The sequence below is a fragment of the Vombatus ursinus genome, unplaced genomic scaffold (assembly GCF_900497805.2).
Source record: "Vombatus ursinus unplaced genomic scaffold, bare-nosed wombat genome assembly UNPS02014794.1, whole genome shotgun sequence".
NCBI classification, from domain to species: domain Eukaryota; kingdom Metazoa; phylum Chordata; class Mammalia; order Diprotodontia; family Vombatidae; genus Vombatus; species Vombatus ursinus.
Genome location: NW_020954572.1, coordinates 21099289 through 21115758, shown reverse-complemented (window position 1 = coordinate 21115758; position 16470 = coordinate 21099289). Strand labels below are relative to the sequence as shown.

Sequence of the window (16470 nt, the reverse complement as noted above, 5' to 3'; positions counted from 1 at the left end):
AGAAACTAAAGTCATCTATAGTCATATGAAAAAATGCTCTAAATCACAATTGATTAGAGAAATGCAAATCAAAACAACTCTGAGGTACGACATCACACCTATCAGATTGGCCCACATGACAAAACAGGAAAATGATAAATGTTGGAGAAGATGTGGGAAAACTGGAATACTAATGCACTGTTGGTGGAGTTGTGAAATGATCCTACCATTTTGGAGAGCAATTTGGAACTATGCCCAAAGGGCTATAAAAATGTGCATACCCTTTGACCCAGCAATAGCACTTCTAGGGCTATATCCCAAAGAGATCATACAAATGGGAAAAGGACCCACACATACAAAAATATTCATAGCAGCTCTTTTTGTGGTGGCAAAGAATTGGAAACTGAGAAGATGCCTGAGAAGATGCCCATCAATTGGGGAATGGTTGAGCAAGTTGTGGTATACGAATGTGATGGAATACTATTGTGCTATAAGAAATGATGAACAGGCTGACTTCAGAAAAACCTAGAAAGACTTGTATGGTCTGATGCTGAGTGAAGTGAGAACCATGAGAACATTGTACATAATAATAGCCACATTGTGAGATGACTAATATTGATATTGATAGCCCTTCTCAGCAATGCAAGGATCTAAGATCTCCAAAGGCCTCATGATGGAAAATACTATCCACATCCAGAGAAAAAACTTGAGTCTGAATGCAGATGGAAGCATACTATTTGTTTTTTTTTTCTTCTGTTGTGTTGTTTCCTCTTTCTGGTGGTTCCTCCTATTGATTCTAATTCTTACTTACAACATCACTAATGTGAAAATGTGTTTAATAGGAATGTATATGTATAGCCTATATCAGATTGCATGCCATCTTGGGGAGGGAGTGGGAGAAAAATTTAAAACTCAAAAACTTATGGAAGTGATTACTGATGAATTAAAATAAATTAATTTAAAAAAAGATCAATAGCAGAATAAAGTTTCACATATACTTAAACCAGAATATGCCATAAAGAAATAAACATTCAACATGTAGAGACTAAAATTCTAACTTTGTGATTTAGGATACTAGAAAGAAACGTTTTTTTTTAAGTTAACAGCACTAATACCTAAACTACTTTCTTCTATTGAAATATTCTTTTTGTCAAAATTCATCAGTATTTGGTTAAGGATGATCTGGACGAGGGACAAACAATCTGGCACAAAGAGAGCCACAGGTTCACTGATGTAATGAGAATCCATTTAGTGTGAGATATTTTACTTGTGGATTTTATCTAGTTAACTTCTATTTTCTTCACTCAGCTTAATTTGCCTGTGGATGCTGTGGTTTATCAGTCGTGAGATAACACAAATGGCCACAATCAATGAGGAATGGAAGGAAATGGTCACTTCTATTCCTTTCCTTTGGAATAAAGGACCCTTGCTGTCACCATCAAACAAGAGCATCAATTAACAAACATTTATTAATCATCTACTGTGCTTGGGGTAGGGAGCGATAACCATTTATTCAGTGCCCATTATGTGCTACACACTATGCTAAGCACTTTAGAAATATTATCTCATTTAATACTCACAACAAACCGTGTGTGTGTGTGTGTGTGTGTGTGTGCAGGTGCTGTTATCATTCCCATTTTACAGTTGAGGAAACAAGCAGACTGAGGTTAACTGACTTGCCCAGAGTCCCATAGCTAGCAAATGTCTGGAGGCTGGATCTGAACTTGGGCCTTCCTGACTCCAGGCACAGTGCTCTATCCACAGAGCTACCTAGCTTTCTCCTAGTACGGTGTTGTACTAGGTGCTGTATATGAAAAAAATAAAACAATCTCAACTTTCAAGGAACTTGCATTCTAATATGGAAACAATGAATATTCACTGAAGTATGTATAGGATAAATATGAAGAGAATGAACGCAGATAAATAAGCAAAAGTTAGTGAGGAAAAAGTGAATTTGAAGATAATTACCCCTCCAAACCCCCTTCACCCAGGAAAAGAGAGACAACTCTGGGAGAGAGCTGGCTGGGAAATGAAAACAAACTATAAAGGTCAGGACAAAGGGACAGTGCTATGGAAGGAGAGGGACAAGGGTACCCCAAAATGTTCTCTCCTCACCTTGTCTGACAACTCATTTTCCACATCCTTCTTGATTCTTCTCAACATAAATGGCTTCAAGATCATGTGTAACCGAGACAACTGATCTGAAATGACAAGTCATACCACCAATAGCAGACAATTTTGAGTTAACACAAAAAGCCAAAAACAAAAGGATGCTCCATTCATTGCCTGACCTAGTATTCATACACTGCTCGCTTGCAGACCAAGAATTCACCGTAAAAGAGAGACATGAAATTTTCTCAAATAGGAACTCAAATTTTCTACAATTTCTTACTGATGTGTCTATATTCTGTAATGGTCTCTTCCGGAAAAAAAAAAAAGGCTTTCTGTAAGTCTCAGTAATGCGCAAACACACACACACACACACACATCACCTCTTCTCTACTTTGTTGAATATTCCAAATGGGCTGTCAAAGAAAAAAAGAAAATATACTATACTGTTCAAAAAACTACCATCTTTGACGTTAATATTGCCTATTTAAAACATATGACAATCAACACATAGAGAAAAACAAACCAAAAAACCCTTATGGTTCTTTTCTATTATATTGGAATAAAAACAATTCTTCAAAACAACTCAATTTAAAGGAGAAAAAAACACAAGTATGAAGTTCCTTATATTGGCTGATTAAGAAGAAATGAGAAGACCCAGTGATAACTTACTCTCATCAATGGCAGATTTATTCTCAGCATGGCTCTCAATGTCCTTGGAAAACCACTCATTAAATTCTTCATGGGAATCAAATAATGTTGGCATAATGAAATGGAGCAGAGCCCAAAGCTAGGAGTTAAATAAAAGAAAAATGACTATCAACAAAGAGACAGGTGCTTTTTAACCAAACATCTCCAGATCTGTTAAGTGCCAATAGGCACTATGTAGATAGTTGCATTCTTCATCTCACTATAGAACACAGGCTTTCCAAGTGTGTTTCCCTCTCTGAACACAAGTTGTATGGAGTTACCTGCACTATAGCACATTTCCAGGTTTAAAAAAAAAATTAGCTTTTGCTCATTTCCGATTTATTGTAGAACGGGATCAATTTACTTTTGAGAAAAAGGTTATCTCTTAAGTGTCCTGGTGTCTTTCTTTCATTTAAAACTACAGGGTGAAGACACTGCCAAAAGACAGGCACATGTTACAATGTCTGGATGCTACATTGATGAACGCAGACATTTCTCTTCCCTGCGTGGTGCCCACCTCAGCCATAGTGTTCTGAATAGGGGTCCCTGTGAGCAGAAGCCGATTCCGACACTGGAACTGCAAGAGGATCTTCCACCGAACGCTGCCAAAAAGAAAGTCACAGACTCAGGTTAGTGCAGAGTCTATTTTCTAATTCTACACTGGAAGCTGCACAATAAAATTCACATGGTGTGTCAATTCAACTCAAGTATCGAATCATCAAAAAAGCATGTGAATGTACTCTTCTGATCAGTTTTGGTCTTTGCATTGTCTCTAAAGTCCTGAAAATGCATTTTCCCCACCCTTCTTTTCAGAGGTGGGGAACTAGGAAGGTGGAACATAGCATACATTGTCATACTTGGACGACACATAGGTTAGTTCAGCTCAACTCCTTCCCGATCCCCAAAATTTCTTTTTTTTGTATTTGTTATAAGGGCTGGTTGGTGGTCTGGGTGAGGGACAACGAAGTGATATAAGGGAAATGAGCTGATGAAAAACAAAAGATGTCAATAAAAATACTGCTTGACAAAAGAAAACTACAAAGGGACCAACCGTTCTGACGTAACACTTGGTCCATAGGATAATATGGAAAAACTCAGGTCTTTCCTAGGAAGAAAAATTATTCCTTATGAATGTTAAATGGAATTTTTCTGCATGTTTCTTCCATGCGACAGAATTTCTGTTAGGCTTATCTAATATGATAGCACCAGAATTCACTTGTCTGTAGCAGGTAGGGCTTCAAATTGAGGTTTGAAGTGTCTTCAACGTATGTGTATGGAAAAGAGTAAAAAAAAAGTTATAATTTGATAATTTCAATGGGTAGAACCTCAAGAATGTTCAAATGTGTTTTTGTTTATGAGTGATGGTAAACATTTTTTCAAGTAGTTATTTACATTTTTATTTCTCTCTGTAAGAACCACTCAAATGATTTGAATGTTTTTCATTAGTGATAAGAGTTTTACCCTTGACTAAGTTTTCAAATTTTATATTTGTTGTAAATTATTTGCCAGTCTGTTATTTTTCTTTTGATCTTGATTTTTTTGCTATAAACACATTTTTAATTTTTATGTAACCAAGAGAATTATGGCACAGAGAGGATAGAGTTGGTCTCAAAGCCAGAAAAACCAATGCTCAAGTCCCAACTCTGACACATATTATATGCCCACAGGCAAGTCACTTTATTCCTCAGTGCTCCAGGGGGGCATCAAACTCAAATAGAAACGGGGGGGGACTCTTGTGGGCTACATATTATTTTAGTTTTAAAACATACTATAACCTATGTATTGTTGATTTTTATTTATTTTGTTAAAATTTCCCAATTACAAGAGGCAGCTAGGTGGTGCTGTGGATAGAGCTCTGGCCTTGGAGGACCTGAGTTCAAATCTGACCTCAGAGACCTCACTGTATCTTAGCTGTGTGACCCTAGGCAAAAGTCACTTAACCCTGGTTGCCTCACCAAAAAAAAAAAAAAAAAGAAGAAGAAGAGAGTTATTCAAAATTTCCCAATTACATTTCAATCTGCTTCAGGCCACATTTGGGAGTGTGATCATGTTTATGACACCTGTGCTCTATGGAACTTTCTTAAATCTACCTGCATTGGTAGAGAGCATCTTCTCTCTTGGGAGTCATCTATACCAATGAAATCATAGGTCTACTCTAGTCCATATGTTCTAAACAATTATTTATCGCCTTGTTCCTGAACATTTTCTATTTGTTTAATAAAAACTTCTTTCTTTTTTTTTTCTTTTTGGTGAGGCAATCGGGGTTAAGTGACTTGCCCAGGGTCACACAGCTACTAAGTGTCAAGTGTCTGAGGCCGGATTTGAACTCAGGTCCTCCTGACTCCAACCTCTATTCATTGAACCGCCTAGGTGCCCCTAAAAACTTATTTCTGCAAATGAAACATTATTCTAGTATCTTCTAGCTTTTTACAACAGTTCTTACTGGTTAGAAGTAAGTTTGATAAAGTGTGAGATGAAGTTCTAAGTTTATTTTTAGGGTGCCTTTTGAAACTGACTAAATTGCAGACACAATTAATGAAATGGTAGGGTGATAAACGACCCTTTTTGGCCAAAATAGTAACTTCTTTTTCTTCCCTAAATGACTTTTTAATAAAGTTTTATTGGTTCCTCTTATCTATCAGTTGCTATAATTCCCAGACTAAATTGTTTCTCATGACAAAAAAAGGCATTTAAGTAAAAATAGCCAATATACCAACTATATCTGACAATGCTAACAACACCCAATCATTTTAGACCTCTACATCTCTGCCTTGAGGGTGAAAAAAGTTTCATCTTCTATTGTTGGGGAACCTTTCAGCTACACAGTTCTACACTGTGGTATTTCCATTTACTAACTTATTTTTCCAAAGGGAAATATCAATATGATAATCCTCTGAAAAGGCAAATTACCTTTTCAATTGATTCAAGAAGCTTTATTAAACATAAAAATGTTAAGTAAACCCAGAATACTCAAGAAAATGCTACAATTTTTATAAGAATTAATTATAAAAAGTGACACTTATGATATATAATAGGGACGTGTGACCTGCTATTAATACAAGTCCTTATTTGCTGTCTGATTTTGGACCTTAGAGGTAACTGACTACTGTGGTAATATTGCATCTTAAACATTAGTTTCTTTCAAAACAAACAGAAAAACAACTTAAGTGTTATTTGGTATTCTTGGACCCCTAAGCAGTCTTCTGAGAATAGAAGTTTTTTTTTATATATACACAACATAGGATTTTATTTTGATTACATTTTTCATCCCACTCTAGTGCTTTTGTCAATTGCAGTCTAAAAAACAATCATAAAGATAACGCAGAAAAGAGATTTCCTGTATAGAAAGCAGTTCTCCCTGAGCACTACTATATAAGAACAAATAGAACTGATTGTCAAAATACGCAGTTATGAAATACATAATAGGTAGGAAGAAGTCATGAAAAATTCAGCATCAGTATGCACGTTCCATGCTAAGTACCATGCTAAATACAATTACTCTTTAGGCAGGTACAAGGCTGACACACAGACCATAAAACACCATATTCTGAAAGTTCTCAGATCTGTTTGTTTGGTTTTTTTTTGTCCGAATATAAGCACCTCACCACAAAGGCCAAGTTTCTACCCCTTGTGTTACCTGGAGCTACTCTTAAGAGCTTGGGCCTCATCTAATACCATGTACTGCCACTTCACCCGCTGGAAGTACTTCACGTCCTGAACCACCAGCTGGTAGCTGGTGATCACCACGTGGAAAGGAGCATCCTGAGTGTACAGTGTCTTCTGTAAACACAAAAGGGAAAGGATAAGGAGACATCTTACAATCCATAAGACAATGTGTTTGGGGCTGAATTGTCTTCAAGGTAACAAAGTTAGTGAAGAACTTTTTAAAAGCTGTACAGATGTAGAGGGGAAAGGGTTTTTCGAGGAGCCCAGCTCTCCCATTATAAACAGGACAACATGGAATAAAAGAAATGAGATTTAATTGCTTTAAAAGCAGTCATCACTATAGCTAGAAATTGAAGTATTCAACTCATCTAACAAAAAAGAAAGCTTCTGCTTAATCCTATTCAAACTACTACTGTGCCAACCCTGGTTAATCCCTCCAAGATGAAAAGCATGGAAGAAAAGGGACAAAAGTAAAACTTTTTGTTAAATGCTTAAAATTGTACATTTAGATTTTAAACATTATATGTAATTCTCTGAATGTACATTGGAGCTAATGCATGCATAGCACGAGTAAGATGATTGTTACCTGACTCCAGAATTTCCTGATGACTTTTCTATCATGAGGATTACCCCAATATGGCAGCACCTGCAACATCATTAATGAGATTATTTTTTCCAGTAACATTATAGCCATGGTTACTGGTATGTGCTTCTTTAGAATATGGAATAAACTAATAGGATGAATGTAAACCACTCCATAAATCCAGTGCTTTTAAATTCTAATTCAGATGATCACTTTTATGTGCAGAGTCCACATCTAAGCATATTCTTCTGTAAGGACTAACAAGGACTATTTTGTCTTTGATAAACAACAAAAAAAAGCTTAAGCAGACAAGCTAGAGAAATCTGAACACAAAATGTAAGACATTTTCATTCCTAAGTCATTTAGGTCAATAAAGAGGTGGAGACCCAAAACTATGTCAAGAATACTACTAAACTTATATGGTATAACACTCCCATCTACTGGACAGTAGAGGAATAACTGAAAGCTCTTGAGTAGCATAGCATTTTTTTTTTTTTTTTTTTTGGTGAGGCAATTTAGGTTAAGTGACTTGCCCAGGGTCACACAGCTAGTGAGTGTTATAAGTCTGAGACTGCATTTGAACTCAGGTCCTCCTGACTCCAGGGCCCATGCTCTATCCACTGCATCACCTAGCTGCCCTATAGTAGATATTTTTAAAAGATTTATATAGCACTTACTATTTATAATACGCCGAGTGTCATATAAAATAAATAAATAAAAAGGTTCTGCATTCTAGGGGCTGAAATTCTAACAAAAGCATCATTAACATCTGTATCATTTGTAGCTAATATGTTATGGAATTTATATAATTATATAATTTGTATTTCACACTCCACTACACCTCGCCAAAAATAAATAAATAAATGAAATCTACCTATACAAACCAAAGTTTTCTAGAAAATGAAAGGACTCTTAGCTTTGAAGTTCAAAAGTAAGAACAAATAGAAAGATGGCTCCTGGGAAATCCTAGCTACGTTTCCTTTCCTTGACATAATTCAAAGAAGCTATGACCTCAATGATGTGGTTACACATACAATTCAGCCAAGTGCAACGCATGAATGTCAGGTCACTTCCTAGCTATTTCCAAACCATGTTGCTTGTACTCAGGCCACTATCCCTATCTCCCTCCCTTAGAGGGAATTGTGAATTCTGATAGCAGAATCACCCTGGGGTCTAAGAGCTGTGCTTTTGAATTATGTTGCCCAGGATCAGACTTCCATGTCACTTCCTGGACATTCCCAAATCATGTTGCTGTGTCCAAGACCCAAGGCCCTGTTCTGCTCTATCTTCTAGCTCTCCTTTATGTGCGGTCTTCTTTCATTAGAATATAAGTACTTTGAAGGCCTGGGACTATCTTGCTTCCTTCTATTTGTATCCCTACTGTTTATCACAGTGTCTGGAACATAGAAAGCACTTAATAAATGTCTTAGCATTCATTTATGTTGGCTTCAGCTTGTGTACTTTGTCCAGTCTCTCCTGTAAATAGTCTACAGGGGGTCCACCAAATGTGTGAGAGCCCTTAAGGATTTTTGAGGCTGTGCTGAAAACAACAGAGTAAATGGGATTCCACTGATTATTGCATGATCTTACTACGTGAATAGACCACTTCTTTTTTCTGGTTGTACATTTCTTTGACAATACATTACATTGCTTCTTACATATACTTCTTCATTGGTTAATATGCTGCTACCTATTTATGCCCACCACCTATCTCTCCAGCCAATGCCCTTTGAATGATCTAAAAATTGAATTATTCAGAGGTTATATTATTTCATGATTCATAGCCATATACTATCAATGGTAGAACATTTGTTTTAGGGAAAACAAATTTCCCTTTATTTTAGAGAAAAGCTTGGGATGATAAGGCAACTTCTCAACATTTATTCAGCCCCTTCTCTTGTTCCCAGTCAATTCTGGGTCCATCCAGCTCATTGTCCATCTAAAGTATCTGTTTAAATACTGATGGACTAGCTCTATGGGCCATTTAACCAACTACTTGTCATAGTTTAGATAATAAATATTCATCATTCCCTTGGTTTTTTCTCTGTGCTTGGATAGGTGAAACTCTTTTTGTGTGAATATGGATCATGTTTAAGAGGCTTTACAATGGGCCATACCAGTACATAACCAGCACAATGTGACAGCAGCATCTGGAAGACCTGAATATCCATAGGGAATTATTCTCTTTACATATCCTCCATGGTAGTATCAAACAATTTGATGATTGTCACTTTATAATATAGATTCAGATCTGGTAAGGCTACGCCACCTTCCTTTGAATTTTTTTTCCCCATTAATTCTCTTAATATTCTTGAACTTTTGTTCTTCCAGATGAATTTTGTTGTTTTTTCTAGCTCTATAAAATATTTTTTTTGGGTAATTTGACTGGTATGGCACTGAATAAGTAAATTAATGTAGGTAGGATTGTCATTTTAATTATATTAGCTCAGCCTACCCATGAGCAATTGATATTTTTCCAATTATTTAGGTCTGATTTTAGTTGTGTGAAAAGTGTTTTGTAATTGCATTCATATTCTTCCTAGGTTTATCTTGGCATAGTATCAAACAATTTGGTATGCATATGTCTCTGTGTTTTATATATCATACAGTTACCACTGTTGCTATGTATTTCAAGGAATCTTAAAACATTTTAATAATGAATGGGAGATATACTAATGAAATATAGATGTTAAAGGCAGCTATTTTTTCACTACTGAATCAAATGAGTTTTTATAAAGTTTTCAACAAAAAAATAGAGAGGAATTTTGTATTCCCTATAACAAATCCCCCTTAAGGATTTATTTGTTCTGTGAAAGATTATTATTATTAAGGATTTGTTCTGCGAAGTTTGGATTCAGTCAAAGGGCAGCACTTGAGGACCTAGAGGGCTACATGTGGCCTTGAGGCTGCAGGTTCCCCACCCCACCCCACCCCACCTCTATACCTTTCAGTAAATAACGTAACTATAAAGATTAAAGATCTGGTCTGTTGTGAAATCTAAGTTGCAGAAGCATGCCAGTTCATTTTTCATGCCTTCATTAAGGGTGCCCTAGTTGTGTGCATATTTCTTAAAGATTTTCATAGAGCTGGAAAAGAAGGCAGATGCATAAATGTTTACTGATATTTTCGTAATTGCATTTACTAATATAAACAATAACTTTTTTCTTATTTTCTTAATGCCATTTTTTTGGTATATCATTGCCACTTCCTAATGACTCCCTTTACCTACTACAACAGAATCTCTCCTTGTAACAAAAAAGTACATTTAGGAAAAACAAATCATTATGTGGTCATGTCAAATTGCCTTATTTTATCCCTAGGATCCACCACCTCTCTCTGCCAAGAGAGGAGAAGTGTACTTCTCCGCAAGTCCTTTTGAGGTCAGGATGGGTACCTGAATTGATTAGTTTTGAAATTGTGCAGTGTTATTTTCCTTTACCTCACCCCAGTCATGTAAATCATTCTCCTAGTTCTGCTTACTCTGCATCAGCCCAGTTCACACAAATCTTCTTACTCTAAAGATCTGAGTTTGGAAATGTAGAATATGCATTTATTCCATAGCTCCTGACTCCTCAGAATACTTTTTGACCTCTGCTCGGGGCAGGACCTTGGTGAAGTACTCACGCTCAGTTCTAAACCAGTGTAGCCAGGGCTCCTCAGATTGGCATCAGCAAACACCAGCTACCTTTTCAGTTCCCTTTTGTGTGCTGCCTCTCCCCAGCGGAATGGAATGGTCTATATGTCTTCAAACAATTCCCTCAACTTAATCCCTGAGCTTAATTCATAAGTGTCCTATTCATGGAGAAAATATTCATGCCCTTCTCTTTGAGGTCAAAAGCAATTCCATTAATGAATATACAGTGTTTTGGAAACAAAAAGAACAGGGAGAAAAAAACTCCAAACTACACCCTAATATTAGTAATTAAGTCAGTCAGTCATGTGATATAATTAACTACAGAAAATGAGCAGGTTCTTTAGAATCCACCAAAAAATGTATTTGTTACCTTAAATCTAGGAACAAATCTTGAAAACTCTTGATGCCAGTTATTGAGTGTAGAAGCAGGGGAAATGATTAAGAAAGGTCCCCAAATGTTCTCTCTCTGCAACAACAAAAAACTGGTTCAGTCGACTGTATTCTTACAATTCTTACAATTACTTAAACCATTTAATAAAGAATTATGATAAGAGTAGCTCCACCGTAGCAAGCATAGGTTTTAACAAAAGATGTCTCCCATCCCAGCACTAACAGGATTCCTTTTAAGAACACAATGCTGCTCCAAAAGTAATTATTTGTTTTTGCGCCTTAGATTATAAATCGTGACATTATTTTCTCTAATATGGCCTTGCAACAAAATCTACTTCAGCCTTTATCAACTGGCAGGAATAACATAGTTAACATAATGCAGTACTTTGCTACAATGCCAATCAGCTCAAATACAATGCAATGAGAACAGATTGACTTTAGGACCCTGTTAGCACCTTTGATTTTTTTCTAAGATCTTATGATTAAGAAATCTCAAAAGCCATTTTGTTATAAATTTCAATGTGGCAGAACATTATTTTACTGTCAGGATGACAAATATGAAGAAGTCAGAAATATGAGATCTTGCATGAAGCAATGAAAGCCAAAGAAAGTAAAACCAGAAGAACTGCATATCTCATTATTAGAACAACATAAAGTTGTTTGTATATATAATTATTCACAAGACTGAGAAACAATAAAATTGGTTAATGCAATAGTCAAAAAGTTACTACAATACAATCCAAGTTAAAGGACTCTTCTATTAACAGCTGAAAAACTGTTTTCAAGGAATATACTTTGTTAGGAGGGATCTTATTTGGATATTAATTGGGAAGTGTATAATTTTGTCAAAATAAAATGTATCAAATTTTACTGAAAAATACAGGATGGGTAGAAATTCAGGCACAGGGAACAAGAGTGTGAACAGAGACACAAGATTGAGAGCATAGTACATGTTCAAGGTCAAGGGTATGAGTCCAGGTGGATGGGTGCATACAGCAGGTGGAAAAAAGTAACATGAAATAAAGAAACTGAGGTCACCTACTTCAGCCAGATGTGCTAAGAGGGCAATGCTTTGTACTGTTTTACCAAGACCCATCTCATCAGCCAGGATTCCATTAATGCCCTGAAAAAACAAACAACAACAACAAAAAAACCCAATACAGAGTCACTACTTCCCTAGACAGTCTAGACCAATATTTAAGATACTACAAAAGTTAACTTAGACAAGAGACTAGGAACAATGTCCCATGGGAATGTGTATAGGAATAACTATCTCTAGCACTGTAGTTATACAGCTAGAACTAAACAATAAATAGTACAAAAGAGACCTAGTATATTCACCAGAATCTTTGATCATTTATCTAATGTGAGCAAATGAGCATATAGTTGTGTTTACTATGCCCACTCAAACTGAAACATAAATAGATCTCAAATAAATTTCTCAAGTAGAATACAGCACTATGTGATTCATTTTTCATAAAGAAGTCAGATATCATTTTAAGACGTTAGCTGGCTGACACTGTTTTTTGCAAAACGAAAAGAAACTGTTTGTAAAAGGATTTAAATCTAAAATATTTCCTTGTGCTCACTTCTCAATCACCTGGGTCAATGACTGACTTTAAGAAAGCAGGTACAAAGGGTGCCACAGCTCTTAAATTCACCTGCTCATACAGATTGGCCAACCAATTCATGCCTTTCAGCTGATAGCCTTTTAATTTGCCATTAAAAATTGTGGGCTGTGGAATATCCTCCCCAGCTCGGATTGATGGGTTTGCCAGGCTATAACTCTCCCCAAATCCAGTGCCTGATTTGTTTGCAGCCCGTAGGGCTGCTGCCCGGCTCTCTTTTGCATCTTCATCAAATGACCTTGTCTGGAAAATAAAAAAAATTAAAAATAGGTAAGATGCTAGCAAAAGTCCCTAAACAATAACAGTACTCGACACCTTGTACTAAGTAAGAGAGACAACCATAATGGAAATACCTTTTTAAAATCCTATATAAATCGAATCACCACCTCAACATTATTTGTCATACTTAATTTGGTAAAACAGCACAGCATCTAAATGAAAGATTCTTAACTTGGGGGGAGTCCATGAACTTACTTTTAAAAATATCTTGATAACTGCATTTCAGTATCACTGGTTTCATCTGTAATCCTATGTATTTTATCATTTAAATGTTTATCATTAAATGTTTTTATCATTTAAAAACATTATTCTGAGATGGGGTCCATAGGCCTGATTTGCCAAAGGTTCCATGAAATAAAAGTTAAGGACCTGTGACTTAAATCTTAGTTGCCTCCTCCAAAAAAAGTATAATTAGGAAGCAGGGTAGTATTTAGTGGCAGCTAGGTGGCACAGTGGATAAAGCACTGGCCCTGGAGTCAGGAGGACCTGAGTTCATATCTGATCTCAGAGCAGACACTTGACATTTACTAGCTGTGTGACCCTGGGCAAGTCACTTAATCCTCAACTGCCTCACCAAAAAAAAAAAAAAAAAATTTAGTTGCCACACAGGAGAAGTTCATTACCTAAAAACCAGGAAGTCCTCATCAAAATACCATTTCACTTATAATAATATCCTATGATAATCAAGAACAGTAAGAAAAGGGCTCCAGTGTAGTGTTTTAAAGAAGCTCCCTGGTAGCTCTGAAAAGGGTTGCCTAAATCTATATTTCTCTCACTTCAACTTCAGTATTTCCAAAGAAATTTTGTAGACATTATGTCACTAACCATCATACAAACTAGAATGCTGTCTAATAAGTTAAAATTCTTTGTATTGAGTAAAGAGTAATCCACTGAGTATCAAACAACAGAGAAACTATCACCATAAAGCTCTCCTGACGACCAAATCTACTCTAATGCAAGAGTTCTTAAATTTTTTGTGTCATGGACCTTTTGACAGTCTATTGAAGCCTTCTTTTTAGACAATTTTAATAAAAAAATTAGTAATGGAAGAAAAGGTTAAATTTAAATTAGTGATGAGTGCACATAAAGAATTTTTTCCCCTATCCAAGCTCAAGGACCTTCAGTACTAACGCACTGAACCATAGTGAACTGCTTTCTACATTAAAACAGTGGGACAAAAAAAAAAAAAAAAAAAACCTGGGAAAACAGGACTAAATTCAATAAGGACACCCTCATATCTTGACCATGGAATTACTTTTTTCCTTATTGTCCTACTTTCTTAATTTTCCAAAGGTAAACAGTGAACTTGACTGACACATGAGAAAGGGGATATTTAGAACCTTTCACAGAAAATGTGATCAACAGATCCTTAGTTAAAAGGTTTTTTGGGGGGATTTTTTTAAACCTCTAAGACTCACCCGAGCTTGGTGAATCTGGTAAGCATCTTCAGCATTTTTCAGGGCTTGGGCTTTGTAGTAGTTGCTATCTAAAAAAAGTAAAAATCCACACAACATTTTAAAAAGTAGGTCATCTTCAAAAGACACAGTCATATAAACACATAATCCTCACCATGCCCTGGTGCTTCTAATATATGCAATCCCTGTTAGGCAGTGTAGTAACTTCATAAAAAATTACAACTGGAAGACCTCCTAGAGAAACTCAATTGGAATTTACAGATCTCAATATAATAATATAATAATAGACCTCAATGCCCTTATTGGAAAAGGATGACTAAAGAGTTTAAGTCACTTAACTAAGGCCACATAATTAGTTGCAGGCCTGATATCCAGGTCTAGTGACTCCTAATCTTGTACTATTTTTATAATACACTAGGTTATTATTGAATCTTCCTATGGTTCTCAGCTCAGGTGTCTCACCATAATCCTCTTGGGTGATGTTAACTACAACCCCTCCACCAATATCGATTTGTCTCTGTGTGGAACTGTCCTCCAGTTTTCGCAAGATCTCTTCCTGGATTCCATCATGTCCCATATCCCGTTTGCGACTCATAAAGTGGGCATACAACTCTGTCTGGGTGATGAGGAAGTTCAATTTACGTTGTTGCCTTTTAGCCTAGATAAAAAAAAAAAAACACAATTTTAAAACCAAAAAAACAAAGAGAGAGAGAGAGAGATACTTACCTTGGTTTGTACTTGAATATTTCAAAACTAGTAGCAAGAAAATATCAAAGCTTAGATCATCTAATTTTTCATGATGTACCTTTAAATCAGGTCAAACTTATGTGCCAAAATGTTTGCTGAACTAGAGAGCATAGGTATAAATGGAGTCTTCCTTAAAATAATCAATAGCATCTATCTAAAACCTTCAGCAAGCACAATAGGTAATGGGGACAAGCCAGAAGCATTTCCAATAAAATTGGGGGTGAAACAAGTATGTCCATTATCACCACTGTTACTCAATAACATACTGGAAACGTCAGCGTTGGCAATAAGAGAAGAAAAAGAAATTGAAGGTATTAAAATAGGCAAAGAAGAAACAAAGCTATCATTCTTTGCAGATGACATGATGTTATACTTAGAGAATCAAATAAAAAACTACTTGAAATAATAAACACCTTTAGCAGAATTGCAAGTTATAAAAGAAACCCACATAAATCATTGGCATTTCTATATATCACCAACAAAGCCCAACAGCAAGAGATAGAAAGAGAAATTCCATTTAAACTTACTGTAGACATTATAAAATATTTGGGAGTATACCTCTCGAAACAAACCCAGGAACTCTATGAATACAATTACAAAACACTTTTCACGCAAATAAAGTCAGATCTAAATAAGTCAAATTGATAAGAATACAAGCCATTCCCCAATTGATAGATGGTCAAAGGATATAAACAGGCAGTTCTCAGATGAAGAAATTAAAGCCATCTATAGTCATATGAAAAAATGCTTTAAATCACTATTGATTAGAGAAATGCAAATCAAAACTCTGAGGTACCACATCACACCTATCAGAATGGCCAACATGACAAAACAGGAAAATGATAAAATGCTGAAGAAGATGTGGGAAAATTGGAACACTAATGCATTGTTGGTGGAGTTGTGAAATGATCCAACCATTTTGGAGAGCAATTTGGAACTATGCCCAAAGGGCTATAAAAATGTGCATACCCTTTGACCCAGCAATAGCACTCCCAGGGCTATATCCCTAAGAGATCATACAAATGGGAAAAGGACCCACACATACAAAAATATTTATAGCAGCTCTTTTTGTGGTGGCAAAGTACTGGAAATTGAGAGGATGCCTATTACTTGGGGAATGGTTGAGCAAGTTGTGGTATATGAATGTAATGGAATACTATTGTGCTATAAGAAATGATGAACAGGCTGACTTCAGAAAAACCTGGAAAGACTTGTATGGTCCGATGCTGAGTGAAGTGAGCAGAACCAAGAGAACGTTGCACACAATAACAGCCACATTGTGTGATGACTACTATTGATAAACTTGACCCTTCCCGGCAATACAAGGATCTAAGACATCTCCAAAGGCCT

The 16470-nt window shown here is 36.0% G+C and overlaps 1 protein-coding gene across 2 annotated transcripts in view; it reads right to left on the bottom strand.

The window, feature by feature from the left end:
- The window catches only part of INO80 (INO80 complex subunit), a 99932-nt gene that overhangs the window by 56861 nt on the left and 26601 nt on the right, over positions 1–16470 (bottom strand). For both annotated transcript variants that reach the window (XM_027869915.1, XM_027869914.1), the window contains exons 10-19: positions 14836–15031; positions 14377–14444; positions 12713–12922; positions 12094–12174; positions 11032–11127; positions 7031–7090; positions 6416–6558; positions 3296–3380; positions 2761–2878; positions 2095–2180 (exon numbers count right to left, since the gene is read on the bottom strand). In XM_027869915.1, the coding sequence (XP_027725716.1) occupies positions 2095–2180; positions 2761–2878; positions 3296–3380; positions 6416–6558; positions 7031–7090; positions 11032–11127; positions 12094–12174; positions 12713–12922; positions 14377–14444; positions 14836–15031 (1143 nt within the window). The remainder of the gene's footprint in view (positions 1–2094; positions 2181–2760; positions 2879–3295; positions 3381–6415; positions 6559–7030; positions 7091–11031; positions 11128–12093; positions 12175–12712; positions 12923–14376; positions 14445–14835; positions 15032–16470) is intronic.